The sequence below is a fragment of the Myotis brandtii genome, unplaced genomic scaffold (assembly GCF_000412655.1).
Source record: "Myotis brandtii unplaced genomic scaffold, ASM41265v1 scaffold46, whole genome shotgun sequence".
Taxonomy (NCBI): Eukaryota; Metazoa; Chordata; class Mammalia; order Chiroptera; family Vespertilionidae; genus Myotis; species Myotis brandtii.
The window spans coordinates 5640654-5657507 of NW_005367587.1; the positions used below are offsets into that span (position 1 = coordinate 5640654).

At 37.8% G+C, this 16854-nt stretch overlaps 1 protein-coding gene across 11 annotated transcripts in view; it reads right to left on the reverse strand.

Annotated features, from left to right (window-relative positions):
• GSK3B (glycogen synthase kinase 3 beta) overlaps positions 1–16854 on the reverse strand; it is a 180724-nt gene that overhangs the window by 142355 nt on the left and 21515 nt on the right. For 6 of the 11 annotated variants that reach the window (XM_005875345.2, XM_014546980.1, XM_005875348.2 and 3 more), the window contains exon 2: positions 12306–12356. The exons of 4 other annotated variants lie outside the window; for them this stretch is intronic. In XM_005875345.2, coding sequence (XP_005875407.1) covers positions 12306–12356 — 51 coding nt within the window. Of the gene's footprint in view, positions 1–12273; positions 12357–16854 lie in introns of those variants that run through there. One more of the 11 variants, XM_014546984.1, reaches the window with a different exon arrangement.

The window sequence follows — 16854 nt, forward strand, 5'->3', positions numbered from 1 at the left end:
CAGTTGGGGGTGAGCAGGCCATCAGTGGGGGTCAGTTGGAGGTGATCAGGACAGCGGTGGTGGGGGGGGGTCAATTTGGAGTGAGCAGGCCAGCAGGGGGTCTGTTGGGGACGAGCAGGCCGGCAGGCAGAATGGTTAGGGGCAATCAGACAGGCAGGCAGGTAGGTGAGTGGTTAGGAGCCAGCAGTCCCGGATTGCAAGAGGGTGCAGGCCGGGCTGAGGGGCACCCCCACCCATGCACGAATTTCGTGCAGCGGGCCACTAGTCATGTTATATTAAGAAAAACAATGGCTATCAGTGGAAATAAAACACCTATGTTGTATTTTTTTAATGTTTTTATTTATTTCAGAGAGAGGAAGGGAGAGGGAGAGATAAAAACATCAATGATGACAGAGAATCGGCTGCCTCCTGCATGTCCCTTACTGGGGATCAAGCCCAAAGCCCAGGCAGGCGTGTGCCCTGGGAATCGAACCATGACCTCCTGGTTCATGGGTCGACACTCAACCACTGAGCAACACTGGCAGGGCACGTATATTGTTTTCATTAAAAATTGTACCTTCCTTTACTGGCTCTGTAGAACACGCCCACACCTTTCCCTGCCCCTTTCCTCCAGGCTCAGTTTCTTTGTCTCTTTCTTTTCCTAAGCTCCAACTTTTGCTTCTGCAACTTGTTTCCTGAGAGAACCAATTGCTTCTACCGCTTACTTTTCCTACATCTCTGACTTTCTAAGTAAACTTTCTCTTATAGTTTGAGTCTTGGCTCTGAATTCTTTCTTAGCCAGAACTCAAGTACCAAGGTTGCTGAACCAAGGTCCAGTCTGATTCCACTGGTCTAACACCTAGTTCTGCTTCACCATCAACATAATTAGAAATATAACCTGACCATCATACAGCCCCTGGATATTCTTGTTTCCTAGCTCTGTGAGATGAAGTTATTCAGTACACCCTAAAATAACATGACTTTAGACACACACACACACACACACACACACACACACACACACACCTCTGTCATCCTTTTTCTCTCTTCCCCTTCCCAAACCTCCAATATCCTCTTTTAAATGACTGTTGTAAGGGAGAGGAGAACATGAGGGGAGCAAGAAAAATTTTTTATCTTCTAGGCTGAGAAAGTGAAATGAATCAGTATCACCACTATTTCTCCCCTAGGAACTAACAAAGAAAAGGATAATTGTTTTTTAGTTACCAAAAACTCAGCATTAGCAACCAAACAATGAACAGAACAGTTTTTGCTATAAACTATGAAAGAGGGAAGTCAAGGGGGAAATTTTTTAAATGTTGAAGCCATAGCAGCATGGCATAACTACTAACACTTCCAAAAGCAATTCTGAAGAAAAATGGTGGACAAAATGCTGGGAATTCTCTATGATACTCCTCAATATGGTAAAAAGCAAAACATGAAATGCCATAGGTAGCTATGGAGGGGTTGGCAAGGTAAGGGAGAGAAGGTCCAGAAAAAGTCTATAGCTTAAAAAGCTTCTGCACAGCAAAAGAAACCATCAACAAAACAACAAGAAAGCCCACTGCATGGGAGAACATATTTGCCAATGTTATCTCTGATAAGGGTTTAATCTCCAACATTTACAGGGAACTGTGAGGAGCCAATGGTTGCTAAGGAGACAGAGCTTTTGACACTGACTGGCATAGAAACCGACCAATCAGAACCAAATTGGCTGGCAGGGGAGGGCAGTTGGGGGCAAGATCAGGCCTGCAGGGGAGGGCAGTTGGGGGAGAGGTCAGGCCGGCAGTTAGGGACAATCAGGCAGGCAGGCAGAGGGGTTACGGGTAATCAGGCTGGGCTGAGGGAACCGCCCCCTCCATGCACGAATTTCATGCACCAGGCCACTAGTATAGAATAAACTTGCTTAATTAGACCTGCTTTCTGATGTAGCTAAACTTTCTTCCAGCCCAGTGAAGCACCCCAACTTCTCTTTCAGGTAATTGTCAGCAACACAGCAGTAAATATCAACATGAAGCAAATTATTATTGTAGATCATGCAGGAAGAACAAACGGTAAAATATTTAACTCTAGCAGTGTTTGACTATACTCTGCACAGTGACAAAACCTGAAGTCATTTTCAAGGTCCACCATTTCTTACTTCTTTTCAGTTGGGTCAAGTTTCTAAGCTTTCTAAATCTCCATTTTCCAGCTAATGAAAAGAAAATAGAATTCCACGAGTCTCCTATCTACCTACTCCAGGACTTCTGTGAAGATCAAATGAGATGAGGCACGGGGAAAATACTTCACAGACATTTGGTTAAATTGTAAAATGTTCCCACCTGGCTATAAGCAAGCTGTGTTCCTGGGCTGAAGAAACTCCAAGGAGGCTAGTAGCTAAGGAGAGGAAGCCAGGAATTGATTGCTACGGGCACCCACAGCCACCATTTCCGGGCTGGGCTAGGCTATGGGCTGCATTTTGCACCATGGGATCTCGGCAGCGTCAGCTGCGATTTGGTGGGCTGTCACTCCAGGGTGGTGGTGGGGCCTGTGTCCCACCTGGGGGGAGCCGAGTGCTGCTTTGTGGGCACCAGGTCCACAGCGCCGTTTCTCTGTAAATGGCCAGTGCATGTCATAGCTTTACAAACTGCATAATTCCAATTATACGACACTCTGGAAAAAGACAAAACTATAGAGATATGTAATAAAAATATTTGTGGTTGCCAGTGATAGGAGGGTAGTAGGAATGAACAGGTGGAACACAGATAATTTTTAAGGCAGTGAAACTATTCTGTATGCTATTATGATGATGGATACATAACATTATACATTTATCAAAAAAACCACAAAACTATCCAACACAAAGAGTGGGCCTTAATATCAATTATGAATAACAAAGGAGGGACTTTAATGAATATGTATCAATTTTAACCAATGTACCACACAATGCAAAAGGGAGTATGTGAAAATTCTCAGTACTTTCTGTTCAATTTTTCTGTAACCCTGAAACTGTTCTAAGAAATAAATGCATTAAATAAAAAAGAAAGGCATTACAGCACAATGATTCTAAGCCAATTGAGTGTGCTTACTTGGAAAAATGTATTCATTATTAAAAATATGAGGAAACAGAATGGTTTGAGTTTTTATTCTGCTTTGCCTTTGTCATTATACATGCCTCGTCCCTATCCCAAATCTAATACAAATAAAAACATTTGGGCCCTAGTCAGTTTGGCTCAGTGGATAGAGCGTTGGCCTACAGATTGAAGGGTCCCAGGTTCGATTCTGGTCAAGGGCACATCCTTGGTTGCGGGCACATCCCCGGTGGGAGGTGTGCAGGAGGCAGCTGATCGATGTTTCTCTCTCATCGATGATGCTAACTCTCTATCCCTCTTCCTTCCTCTCCATAAAAAATCAATAAAATATATTTTTTTAAAAATCAAAAAACATTTAGGAGTAGGCCCCTAACAAGTATATATTTATAAAAGTTCCCAAGTGATTCTACTGTCAGTCAACATGATGCAAAAGAGCCAGGAACTTGTGAGTTAAACAGACTGGTCTGATCTCTGCTTTGTGCTAAACTAGCATAACTTCTTTGTGCCCCAGTTTCCTCGAATGTAAAATGAGATGGTTAAACTTGCCAACTTGACAGATAAGAGCACGAACCAAATACTAAGGTCACTTTTGACTCAAAATTTCTTTCTCAACTATAGGAATATAAGTTTGAACTAAAATAATTTCTAAAGCATAAAATCCTTTACTTATCTTAAACCTAATCAAGATAGAAACAACTTTCATTGTTTTAACTAAGGTGATACAAACGACAGCTAAACTGTCTTACCTGATAGAATAAACCAATGCTTTTTCTATCACAGTTCTATCCCCACAAGAGCATTTAGTCTTTTGCAGCTGTTTCAGGTATTCAAAAAGATCAGCAAACGTGTAAGTTAAGAATCTGAGATAACTGTAAGAAATCAAATACACTCAAGAAGGCAATCCAATAGATAAGATGCCATTATCTCTTACTGGTAGCAAATTTCCCATATTTCCTAACATTCACGTGAGCAAAGACCAGCACATACTAAATCCAATGCCAGCAAGGTTCAATTTCCATGTCTTAATTGATTTAAGTATCATGCTGAATGTCAAAAGTCTCATTCTAGAAAAATAAAAATTATCACCTACCCTCAGCATCTAGTACATAAGAGAGCACCTTGCACCATATAACATTGGGTGTAATAGACAATCAAGTTTTTTTCAATTTATAGTTTCAAATAGTTGTTGAGCATTTACTGTATGTCAGGTAGTATGCTGAACAATGGAACAGAATAGTGAGCAAAACCAAGTCCCTGTTCTCATGAAGTTTACATTCTAGTAGGGAAGACAAACTAATACATGCCACATAGTAATAAATGCAATTTTAAAAAATAAAGCAAGATGAGGGGTAGGGTTATTTATTGACTGGGAGGAGCCACAAGAGAGCCTTCTGAAATGATGACAAAAATATTCTATTCTTAGCTTGATCTGAGTGGTAGTGTGTATTCATTGAGTTTTAGATTTAGGCTTTATGCAATCTGCTGTATATAAATTATACTAATTCTAAGTGTTTTTTAAGCTGGCTAAAAGACTGACCCCTGCACCCCAATGTTCATTGCAGTGTTTTATATACAATAGCCAACCTATAGAAGCAACCCAAGTGTCCATCAATAAACAAGTAGATAAAAAAAGTTCTGGTACATATATATATGATGAAATATTACTCAGCCACAAAAAAAAAAAAGAAATCTTACCTTTTGCAATAGCATGAAAGAACCTACAGAGTATTATGTTAGTCAGAGAAAGACAAATACAATAGAATCTAAAGAACAAAATAAATTAACAAACAAAACTGAAACAGACTCATGGATTGGTGGTTGCCAAAGGGGAGAGGGCTTGGGGGACTGGGTGAACAAGGTGAAGAGATTAAGAACTACAAAGTGGCAGTTACAAAACAGTCATAGGGATGTAGAGTACAGTATATCTATAATAATAAAAGTGTAATATGCTAATAAGACCAGACGTCCTTCCAGACGACCTTCTGGATGAAGCCAGGGCTGCAAGGGAAGCCCTGGTCCCAGGTGCCTGCTGGCAGCTGGAGGGAAGCCTGGGTCCCAGGTGCTAGAGGGAAGCAGTGCCGGCAGCCAGGGGAAGGAAGGCCTGCTCTTGCATGAATTTCATGCATCAGGCCTCTCTACTAGTCAATAATACTTTGATAACTATGAATGGTGCCAGGTTGGTACTGGAAACATCAGGGCAAACATTTTGTAAAGTATATAATTGTCTAGCCACTATGCCATACTGAAATCAATGCAAAATAATATTGAAAGTTTAATTGAAAAAATAAAAGCAGCAAAAATTAAAAAAAATAAAAGACTACCCCCCAATGCCTGGCTGGTGTGTGCTCAGTAGTTGAGCGTCAACCTATAAAACAGGAGGTCAAGGTTCAATTCCTGGCTGGGGCACATGCCCAGTTGCAGGCTCGATACCTAATGTGGGGCGTGCAGGAGACAGCTGGTCAATGATTCTCTCTCTCATCACTGATAATTTCTGTCTCTCACCCTCTCCCTTCCTCTGTGAAAATCAATAAAAAAAAATTTTTTTTAAGAGACTACCCTACCCAGTTCCAATGATGATTTTCTCTTGATTACCACAATTATTAATATACTCCCAGGTTTAGGGACTAAATCCTCATAGCTAAATAAAATTACACCTTCTAGAACTAAATACATGATCTTTCTGTTTCATTATATACTAGAGGACCGGTGCACATATTCGTGCATGGGTGGGGTCAGCCAGCCTGCCCTGATGGGGGCCGGTGGGGCCAGGCCAGCTGGGGGGAGGGGACACAGGAGGTTGGCAGGCTGGCCCCACCCCTGGTAGGGGTGGAAGAGGCCAATTGGGGGTGGGGCCAGCCAGGGGTAGGGGCCCCAGGCAGTTGGTGGGCCGGCTCCGCCCCCAATCCGGGTAAGGGGGCCAATCAGGGGCCAAGCCGGCCTAGGAGAGAGGCCACAGGCGGTTGGTCAGCTGGCCCTGCCCCCTGGTCGAACTCCTGGTAGAGGGAAAAATTTGCTTATTAGCCTTTTATTATATAGGATACTTAACTTCACAATTGTAATACATTTACCTCTATTACCCTACAGTTCTACTCTTAAAGTCAATCATTTAATAAGCACCTACGGTATACACACAATTTAGGGTGAAAGAAAAACAAACTATTAGCCTCTACTGTCAATAAAAGATAAAAACAGAATGGTTCTAAAAAGAAGTTGCATAACTAATCATACATAATAAATATAAAACGGAATACATATGTCTTTTTTAAAATACCCAATAGCCCAGCTGGTGTGGCTCAGTTGCTTGAACATCATCCCATGTACCAAGAGGTCACCAGTTTGAATCCCAGGAAGGGCACATGGTAGGCTTTTGGGCTCAATCTCCCGTAGGGGGCGTGTAGGAGGCAGCTGATGGATGTTTTTCTCTCTCTCACTGATATTTCTATATCTTTCTCTCCCTCTCCCTTCCTCTCTCTCTAAAATCAATAAAACGTATTTAAAAAATATACCCTATATTTAACTATTTAGTGCTTCCTTTTCCCACTGAACCAAATTCCCAAAGTTTCTGTTTTAGAGAGGAATGCAAGAACTGTGAACTCAAACAATTCCATGATCCATTAAGAGAAAGTCCAGCCTAGTGACCAAAAGCCCATCACCCCACCACACACCCCTCCTTGCAGGAAAGAATGAGAGGAAATAATCTGAGAGCAAGAAGAACAGTTTCAGTGGAGTGGAGTGCTAAGGGTTACTGTAGCTAAATTAAACTATAGGATACAATCTTTGTGAGGAAGAAGAAATTAGTGGCCCAAACACTTAAAAGTTCTAATAGGACTTAGGATACTCTAGGCATAAAGAACATTAACAGGAGCACAGTGGTTACAAACATATACAACTTAGAATACGTAAATCCATAGGGGCAGCAAGTGGATTGGTAGTTGCCAAGGACTTGTGGGAGGAGGGAATGAGGAGTAACAACTGATGCGTACAGTTTTTCTTTTGAGGTGATGAAAAGGTTTTGGAACTTTATAAAGGTGGTGGCTGCACATTGTGAATGTAAACATGCCACTGGATTATACAGTTTAAATGTTACCACAATTTCATCTCAATTTTTAAAAAACTGACAGGAAGAAAATCAGTGGGAAGCCAGAGAACACTGGGAAATAAACCAGAATAGACTGTAAGAAACCAGATTATTAAAACTTTCAAAAAGGGCAGAAAAATTTAACCAGATTCAAATAGATAACAGGTATTTTTAGACATCTCTTCCTGGTTTCTTAATTAAATCGGACATAACTGTTTAATTAGGGAACCCAATTTGCATCACGTAAGGAAGGTGTAACTATGAAGGAAATATAAAAGCTGGTGCAGGTATAAGCACAGCTACTCAGTGGAGTGGATATGTGCTTTATCACTAATAAAGGTTGTGTCTTTTAAAGCATATAAATGGGTAATGTAAAAAAAGCACAATGTTAAAAGTGGGAAATAGCACAAGTTCCCTCAATTTTTCTGGTCTCCATACGTTTACACCCTTCATGATGTCACTTTGTAGTCGTTCCCCACCTCTTGAATCTGAACTGGACTGATAACATGCTTTGGCCAACAGAAAGCACTGAAAATGCCAGTTTGCCAGTTTTGAGCCTAGGCCTCAAGAACTTCTGCATGCTTCCATACCTTTCTCTTGGAAATATGCTCTGCCACTGTGGAACAAGCTCAAACCAGCCTGCTGTATAGAGGCATGTGGCCCAGTCACCCAGTTATCTGGCTGACACCCAGCCAACCCCCAGACATGAGAGTAAGACCACCCTAGATAAGCTAGTCTTAGACTATCTACTAACTAAGCCATGAGAAATATGAGCAAGCCCATACACAATCACTTAAGCCTGGCCCAGATGGCTTTAGTACCAGGCTGATCTAAAGACTCAAGAGCAGGAGCAAACAAATGAAGTTTGGAGTGGTTTGTTATATATATCAACAGCCAACATACTAATGATAGTCGTGATAACAGAAAAGGGCCATTAATCTGGCATGAAAACTAGTCATCAAATACTAATTTGTTCAGTGTGGTTTACATTTTATATACAGATATACAACCATAACTAAAGAGAAAAAGAAAACCTAACTATTAAAATACCCTGTGATTGGTAAGCCACCACCACCCTTTTTACTAAAAGTACTTAAAACCATTACAAACATAAATGCAATATTTTATAACAAGGCCTTTGGAAAACAACTATCACATGACAGCAACTGACTGTACATAGAGGGGAAGTATTTTTATGACAACTGAAATTGGAATTATTAGGTTTTTTTCCTTTTAGGTAAGAAAATTCTCCAGGGACTTCTAAATTTTCTAGGTGTTACTATGGAGACTTAATTTTCAGATGCACTTGACTATAAGAGCAACTTTTTAATATAAAGCAATCAAACATTACTTCAAAAAGTCAAAAATTCTAACCATACTAATTCAATATCTACCACAAAAAGTACACTAGTTTTCTCAATTGGCAGGCATCTAACGTATTTCAATAGACAACAGAGATCTCTCTTCAATGAAAAACTAGCACTGCTTTAATGGTCAAGTCACTGACCTATTGCTGCCAATATCAACAAGTTCTATCTGTTGCTGAGAGGGTAATTTTGTATGCAAGACAAGAACCAAGGTACTCATGACTGCAGACATAAATAGGAGTCACTTTTTTTAAAAAGGCAATGAAACCTTTACTAATTTTTAAAATCACTTCTGAGTTTCACATGATCTTTTTACTAAACCAGTTATCAAAAAGTAAAATCTGTTTTTAAAGCATTTAAAACAAGTGAAAATTCCTGTGTGGGTTTAACAGCATTAAATTTTAAACACATTTAACATATCCAGAGAAATTCTCAGAAGGAAACAATTTAGTTGATTATATTTAAACATTCTAAATGCTCTTCTCCTTTGTAAATGAGGTCTGTGGGTGTTAGAGAAGTTCAATGTCCAGGACTATCTTACAAATGTATTGGTACATTCACAAAAGCTACCAAAAAAGGATTTTCCATCCATTAATGTTTTACTATATAAAACATTATAGAGATATTCAATAAAACTCTAAAATGTTTCAAAGAAAAGCATAATTTAGTTGATAGAAAGAAGTAAAGAATGACTAAATTTATGGTTAACAAATATTCTAGAAAAACTGCATTCTCTCTCTCTTTTAAGAGCACTAGTCTCATATATAAAAAGGTGAATATAGGCTTTCTCAGACCATGGCACAAAACCTAACTTCCTGCCCTCCAAGTACTGCCCTCGGTTAAATTACAGGTTACCCACTCGTTTTGATACTAAGCCTGCAATATACATGAACCTCACCATGTTACATTAATTTCCTGCCCTAAAATAGCTAGTCTACAACTCCTACCCTCCTTTTCTTTTTCTTTCTCTCTCCAAGTAAAATTTCATATGCCATCATTCTAGTTCATCTTTTACCCCTCTCTCCTTTTTAAATGTTTTAGCATTCAATTCAAATATAAAGGAATTACAGAACCACCTCAAGAAATAGTGTTTTCTAAAACCTCTAAGAAAAACCTTTCCTAAACAGCTATAACAACCAACTAATCTACCTCAGGAAATAAATCTCCTTATTTATACAGGGTGGGACAAAGGTAAGTTTACAGTTGTTTGTATGGAAAATAATACAATAAATAATAATACAAGAATAAACTCTGTGTACTCACAACTGTAAATCTACTTTTGTCCCACCCTGTTTATGCTGCAAATTCTCACTGTCCTCCCAGACACATAAAATCTACAGTATGACTATTTTAATCTATTTCCTTTTCAAAAACAGTAACACTCCTCTAATCAGGAAGACTTCTAGAAACATTAAACTTAGAAAATCAAAACCCTGGAGACAGAAAATAATTATTCACAACTAACATGTATTGAATCTACCTACTCTGTGCCATGCTGTGTTTTTCATGCATTAACCTCCACAATGGCCCTGTGAAGTAAGTACTATTATCATCAGAAGAAAATCAAGTTCTGAAAGTAAGTCATTTTACTCAGGTTCAATTAGTAATTGTTGAAACTGGGATTCTAAAGCAATCTAACTATACAGAGCTCTGCATTCTTTAAGTGAAAAAGCAATCGAAAAAATATATATTATAGACCAAGCTTTATAGAAGCAACCCCCCAGATCTTCCTTACAATCTACAGTATTGATTAATATTAGTAATCTCATTCCGAGCATAAGTCTAACAATTTGGTGATATAGATCTCCCTGTTCACAGTTACTAAGGTGCAGCACATCTGACAGTTTCTTTTTTTTTTTTTTTTTTTTTGCCCCTTGGCTGAGCCAGCCTTTGCCAGTGGCATAAGCACTTTGTCGCAGTCAATGAAGTTGATAAATGAAGTACCCTTATGTAAGCAGGAACTATTAATAAAACTGCTCTTAATGGGTGGCAACAAGAATTGAACCATGACCTCCTGGTTCATGGGTCAACGCTCAAACAATGAGTCACAAAGACCAGGGCAGGTGCAGCACATTTGTAGGAACAGGTAGTATTACTACTAGGACCAAACCACATTAATGAGTTGGGGAGATTGGAGGGGAGATGCATGCACACACAAGGAAAGATGACATTTATTATTAAAAAGCTACTACATTATCATATTAAATAGTCCTAAGCTGTTATATTTTCGAACTCAACTGTTTCTATATCCTTCAGAACAGTAAAGTACCTGGTATTCATGACAACTGAAGTACAGCAGTTCCTCCACTAATATCATCATTTCATTATAATATTAATGAGATGCTATAGGAACTTAACTGCTGTTTATATCAATTGTCCTATGGTAAAACTGCTTTTCTTATACAGGATTTTGCTTAAAATTATAGAACCTATCAACATTAAGTGAGAACTCACTGTATCATAAAATGGTATCAAAAATCATATTCAGCATTATCTAAAATATAGATTTTAGAACAATTCCTACAAAAGTTTGAAATCATTTTTCTAGAAAGCTTAGGATGATAGTATTTCCCCATCTCTCAGTTCAAACTCTTATTCTCTCTTCTTCCTTAGAAGACAAACATTCTCAAATCCCTGTTTTCTGTCCACTTCTAACTTGCACACCCCAACTTAATAGTCAAGCTTCTCAAAGAGTAGCCGACACTCATTATCTTCCACTTCCTTACCTCTATCCTCTTTGCTATAGCTTCTGTATCCAGCTTTCCAGTTGAGTTATTTTTGCTAAAGTCATCAATGTCTCCTTATTCCTAAATCTAATAAACAGTTTTCAGGTCTTATTTGCCCTTTTAAGCTGGGATTTAACATTTCAGGTCCCTTTTCCCCCTACCCTCTTCATCTTTTAAATTCTGGTCAGTTAGTTGTCTTCCACATTGCCACTCTCCTGTTCCCCTCTACCTTACTACTTTCTGCTGGACTCATTTTCCTCTGCCTGTCCCTCAAATGTTGGATGGTCCCTGGCCACCTTCTCTTCTGTTAAGAATCCTCAAAAGATTATCTTAACCTCCATTCAACCATGCTATATACTACACCTCTAACTCTCTTGCCCGCACAACTCCCCTGGCAACTTTCCAAAGCCTCCCACACATCTTCAGGCTGCTCAAACTCAACATGGCCACAACTGAACTGATCTTGGAAAGCCAAAGAATAGAGCGTTGGAAAGTGTACATGTACAGGGAGTTTTATTTTGTTAGCAGTGGGGGATGTTCCCTATTATCCACTGGGTGAATGATTTTATTATCCTAAAATCATTATCCATCCAGTCTTTCAAGACAAATAGCTGGGGGACATGCCTGACTCCTTCCTTTTCTTTTTTCTTTTCTTTCCTTTTTTTTTTTTTTTAATATATTCAATTGACTCTCTACAGAGAGGAAGGGAGAGCGATAGAGAGCCAGAAACATCGATGAATGAGAAACATCGACCAGCCGCCTCCTGCACACCCCCCACCGGGGATTCGCCCGCAGCCAAGGCACATGCCCTTGACTGGAATCAAATCGGGGACCCCTCAGTCCGCAGGCTGACGCTCTATCCACTGAGCCAAACCGGCCAGGGCTCCTTCCTTTTCTTGACCCAAAGAGCCAAATAAATCATCAAATACTAAAGTAAGGTTGTAAAACATTAATATTTTCAAATCCCCTCCCTTCTCTTTACTCCCTCATCATTTCTCAACATTAGCTTGTTTAGGCTTTCCCATAATATTTATAATTGCTTATGGCTATCATACTTATCATATAACATGTATATTTCTTCATTAACCTGCAAACTTAGTGACAGGAAACCGTGTCTTGTTCTTTTTATCCAATGCACCTAGGAACATATAAAGAGTAATAAACATAAATCTGGTGAATGAGTGATTCCAAGAAGCTAAGTAACACCTCAAAAGATGTACAATTTATTAACAGTAGAGTAGGAATTTATGTGTAGTTCATCTTGCCAGCATTTTTCAATAATTAAGTACCATCCTGGTACAGCAATAGCATATCAGCAGTACTCTGCATATTCAAAGTGACAAAATATTCTTTTCTTATGTTTCTACGTGTATTTTAAGTTTTCTATAATGATCACACATCACTTTCATAATCAGTGAGAAAACAGTATTTTTAGAACAAACATGAATGAAAAATATTTTGTTTTTAGGACAATATGTTGTGAAACTGGAAGCTGGAGTGGGGTGGATGCATTAGGAATCTAAGAGAAAATACCAAAAAAGAAGTACTGCTTTAACTGAACTTGAGTTAAGCTCACCCAGTGACTGTAAATAGGTTTACAGATTCATCTTAGCCAGTCAATGACTTACATGAAAATGGATCTTTCAACCAAAGATGTTGGCTAATAATGGGGGGCAGGGAATACATGAAAATTTATCTCAAATTCATTTTCCAGATTTGAACTCAGTCATAAAAATACAAGAGGAGAATTTAAGTGAATATCTTTATCAACCATTTCAAAGTGTTATCTGAATCTCTAGACCCTTTTAGGGGACCCATGAGGCCAAAACTATTTTCATAACAATAATAAGATGACATTTGCTTTTTCATACAATAGAGTTTTCCAGAAGCGACATGTCCTCTGATAAATATTGCAAGAGTTTAAATGCAGAGGCAGATATGAGAATCCAGCTATCTCCTATTAAGCCAGAGATCTGCAAAATTATAAAAATTCTCAATAATCTTTTATTAGGGAAAATAAGATTTTTTCATTAAAAAATGCTTATGGTAAATGTAAAGGACTTATTGTTTCTTAATAAATTAGTATTTATACATTTCTCAGTTTTAATTTCCAATGTGGCAAATGTCTACAGATGTAACCTCACATGAAAAAGAGCTCCTCGGGATCCTCAAAAGGGATCCTGAGACCAAAAGTTCAAGGACTGCCAATTTATAGAGCTTGAGGAAGGGGCAAGCTTCTCTAAGCATGACCCCAAAGCAAGATCAACCAACAGTTATGTTGACATAAATATTTTAAACTTCTATACATCCAAAAATAAACATAAGCAAAATTACACGAAAAGTTGACAAATTGGGGAGAATACAACATACAACAATGGGTTCATAGTATTTACATATGAAGAGCTCTTTCTGCATCACTAAGGAAAAGTCAAACACCCACCAAAGCACCAAAATAGGAAGAAAGACATGAAAACTAATGGGAAAACAGTGTAATACACAAAGACCAATATACATGCAGAAAAATAAACTTCGAACTTATTAGCAATCAAAGCAATGTAAATTAAATCTGATTAAATCAGCAATGGTGTTTAAAAACTGCCAAATTCAGTAAGAATGCAGGGAAAAAAGGATCCATATAAATTACTGTTAGATAAATAGTTATAACCTCTCTAGAAGGCACTACAGAAACATGCAGCAGAAATCTTAAAAGTGTACCTACTCCTCAACCTCCAATTCTAAACGGATGGGATAAAAACATACCTAAAAGTCTGCTACAATATTCATTGACACATTATCTATAATTGCAAAACAGAAAACTAGAAACAAATGTCTACCAAGGAGATGGCTGAATATATTATAGCATTTCATTGTGTGGATTGCTTATCTGATGATTTTAAATGTTGTATATGGAAAGATACCTTTGATTTATTAGGTTAAAAAAAAGGCAGTTAAAATTTTGATGATTCATCTCAATAAAATATGTCTATGTGCAAAGAACTAGGATGTGCTAGGAATTTTAGTTATATGCCAAGCATTTTATATGCCTTATCACATTTAACCTTCAGAACTCTATGATATAGGCTGCTCTCTCTAAACTTTCATTCTCTCATCTGTAAAACTGAAATAAGTAATTTGCCCCCAAACCATGAAAACTTCAACTCACAAAACCATTAGATATTGAGGCCAGATTTGACTCTAGGTCTCACACTCAGACTATATTTTGTTAAATACCACCTATACACTGAAAGGTTAACAGTAAGTCAATACAACTATCTCCCCATACCTTTCTTTTTTCTCTTTTTCTTTTCTCTTCTCTTTAATCTTATATTTCTTTTTATAATGAATGCACTTTATATTTTTAATTTTAAAAAAGAGTATTTTTATTTTGAAATACTCTAGCTCAAAAGCCAAAGATTGAACTTGTGGGGAAGCAGGAGGACTTTGCAGCACAACTTCCAAACTCAGTACATCTTGTTACTTAACATTCTCTACAGACAAATTGAAAATAAATAAACAATATCAGCTTCCTTTGGGAAATTTCACAAAAAGTTTATGGACTTTAGCATCAATAGACCTCGTTTAAAATTCACAATAAGCTATGAACCTTAAGCAAATTATTTAACCTCTCTGAAACTCAACTTTCTTATTTGTAAAATACTGATACTGTAACAATACTTATTTCTCAGGACTATGATAAGCACTATGTTAAAAGGATAGAACATGTAAACAGTATAAAATATAATAAATGCTAATTCCTTAAAAAAATACATACAAACTGTAACTCAATAGCAAATTGATATTAAAATCATGCTGTGATTATACATTTTTCAATAGTTAATGGATCATTCTCACTTTCAATTTAAATTCAATCAAAGCCAAAAATACCTCCCCAAAAATAAATTATCCTGCCTTTTGAGAGATCCCAAGCCTAGAAGAAGTACTGTGAAACAAACATTTTTATCGTCTCTTCATTACTGAATCTATCCTACTTGACTTTGTATCCTCGGGAGTCTAGCAGAGTGCAGAGCAGAAAGTTGGCCTAAGTGTTGGATGAATAAATGTGGAGACCTTGGAACATCTAACACTCTGTCTAATAAGTCCCATTATCACTCAAATCTAAAAGCCTTCACACAAAGCTGTGGTGCTCATTAACATTCAACAACAGTTTTGATTTCAACAAAGCAATCATGCAACAAATTTCATCCAACTCCCTTCCTCACAATATCTTATTTCCAAACACACGTACCTAAAAACACAAAGTCCCTGGGATGAATCTTAAAGTCAGAGAACAAGAGAGTTCTTAAACCTTAGCTCTCTCACAAGGGTCAATAAGGCCAGAATGTCACAGCAAGCTAAAAGGTTTTTCCTGTACTTATTAGTCTTTCTTGGTATTCATTCAGCAGTAGTCAATAAAGGATATCATAAAATTAAGTTAATAATGAAATAATCCCTGTTTGGGGATTATTCAGAAAAAATTTCAGAAATTCCAGCTTGTCTATAAATTTAATTGCATTACGATACCTACAATGAACAGCCATACTACAAACAACTAAGGAACCCTAACTTTCTGTAAATACTTCAATTTCACCTCCACCATGAATAAAGCATTTAACCATTCTACAAATACTGAGTGCCCACTACTGATTATTCAAATAATCCCACAAAGTGCCAGGCATTGTTCTGAGCTCTGGGAACACACAATGAACTAAGGAAACAAAAATCTCTGCACTCACTGGAGTTTTTATCTTAAAATGGGGAGGCAGGAAGAACAGAAACAAACAAAATAAGTGAATTACATATAACAAGGTGCTAAATGCTTAAAAATGCAGAAAAGGGGAATGGAAAATACAGGGTCAGGGAGAGTAGCTGCAATTTTTAAAATAAGGGGTCAAGCCCTAGCCAGTTTGGCTCAGTGGATAGAGCGTTGGCCTGCGGACTGAAGGGTCCCAGGTTCAATTCTGGCCAAGGGCACATGCCTGGGTTTCGGGCTTGATATCCAGTAGGGGGCATGCAGGAGGCAGCTGATCAATGATTCTCTCTCATCATTAATGTTTCTATCTCTCTATCCCTCTCTCTTCCTCTCTGAAATCAATAAAAATATATTTTAAAAAAATAAATAAATAAAATAAGGAGTCAAACTGCAAAATAAACCATACACAGCAAAAGAACTGTAAAATAAGTAAGTCTTTATAGAATTACATTTTAAAATCTTGATGATAATGGGAGAGGCTCTCTATGTGTGGAAGCATGTATATGGAAAGATACCTTTGATTTATTAGGTTAAAAAAAAGGCAGTTAAAATTTTGATGATTCATCTCAATAAAATATGTCTATGTGCAAAGAACTAGGATGTGCTAGGAATTTTAGTTATATGCCAAGCATTTTATATGCCTTATCACATTTAACCTTCAGAACTCTATGATATAGGCTGCTCTCTCTAAACTTTCATTCTCTCATCTGTAAAACTGAAATAAGTAATTTGCCCCCAAACCATGAAAACTTCAACTCACAAAACCATTAGATATTGAGGCCAGATTTGACTCTAGGTCTCACACTCAGACTATATTTTGTTAAATACCACCTATACACTGAAAGGTTAACAGTAAGTCAATACAACTATCTCCCCTCCCCCCCCC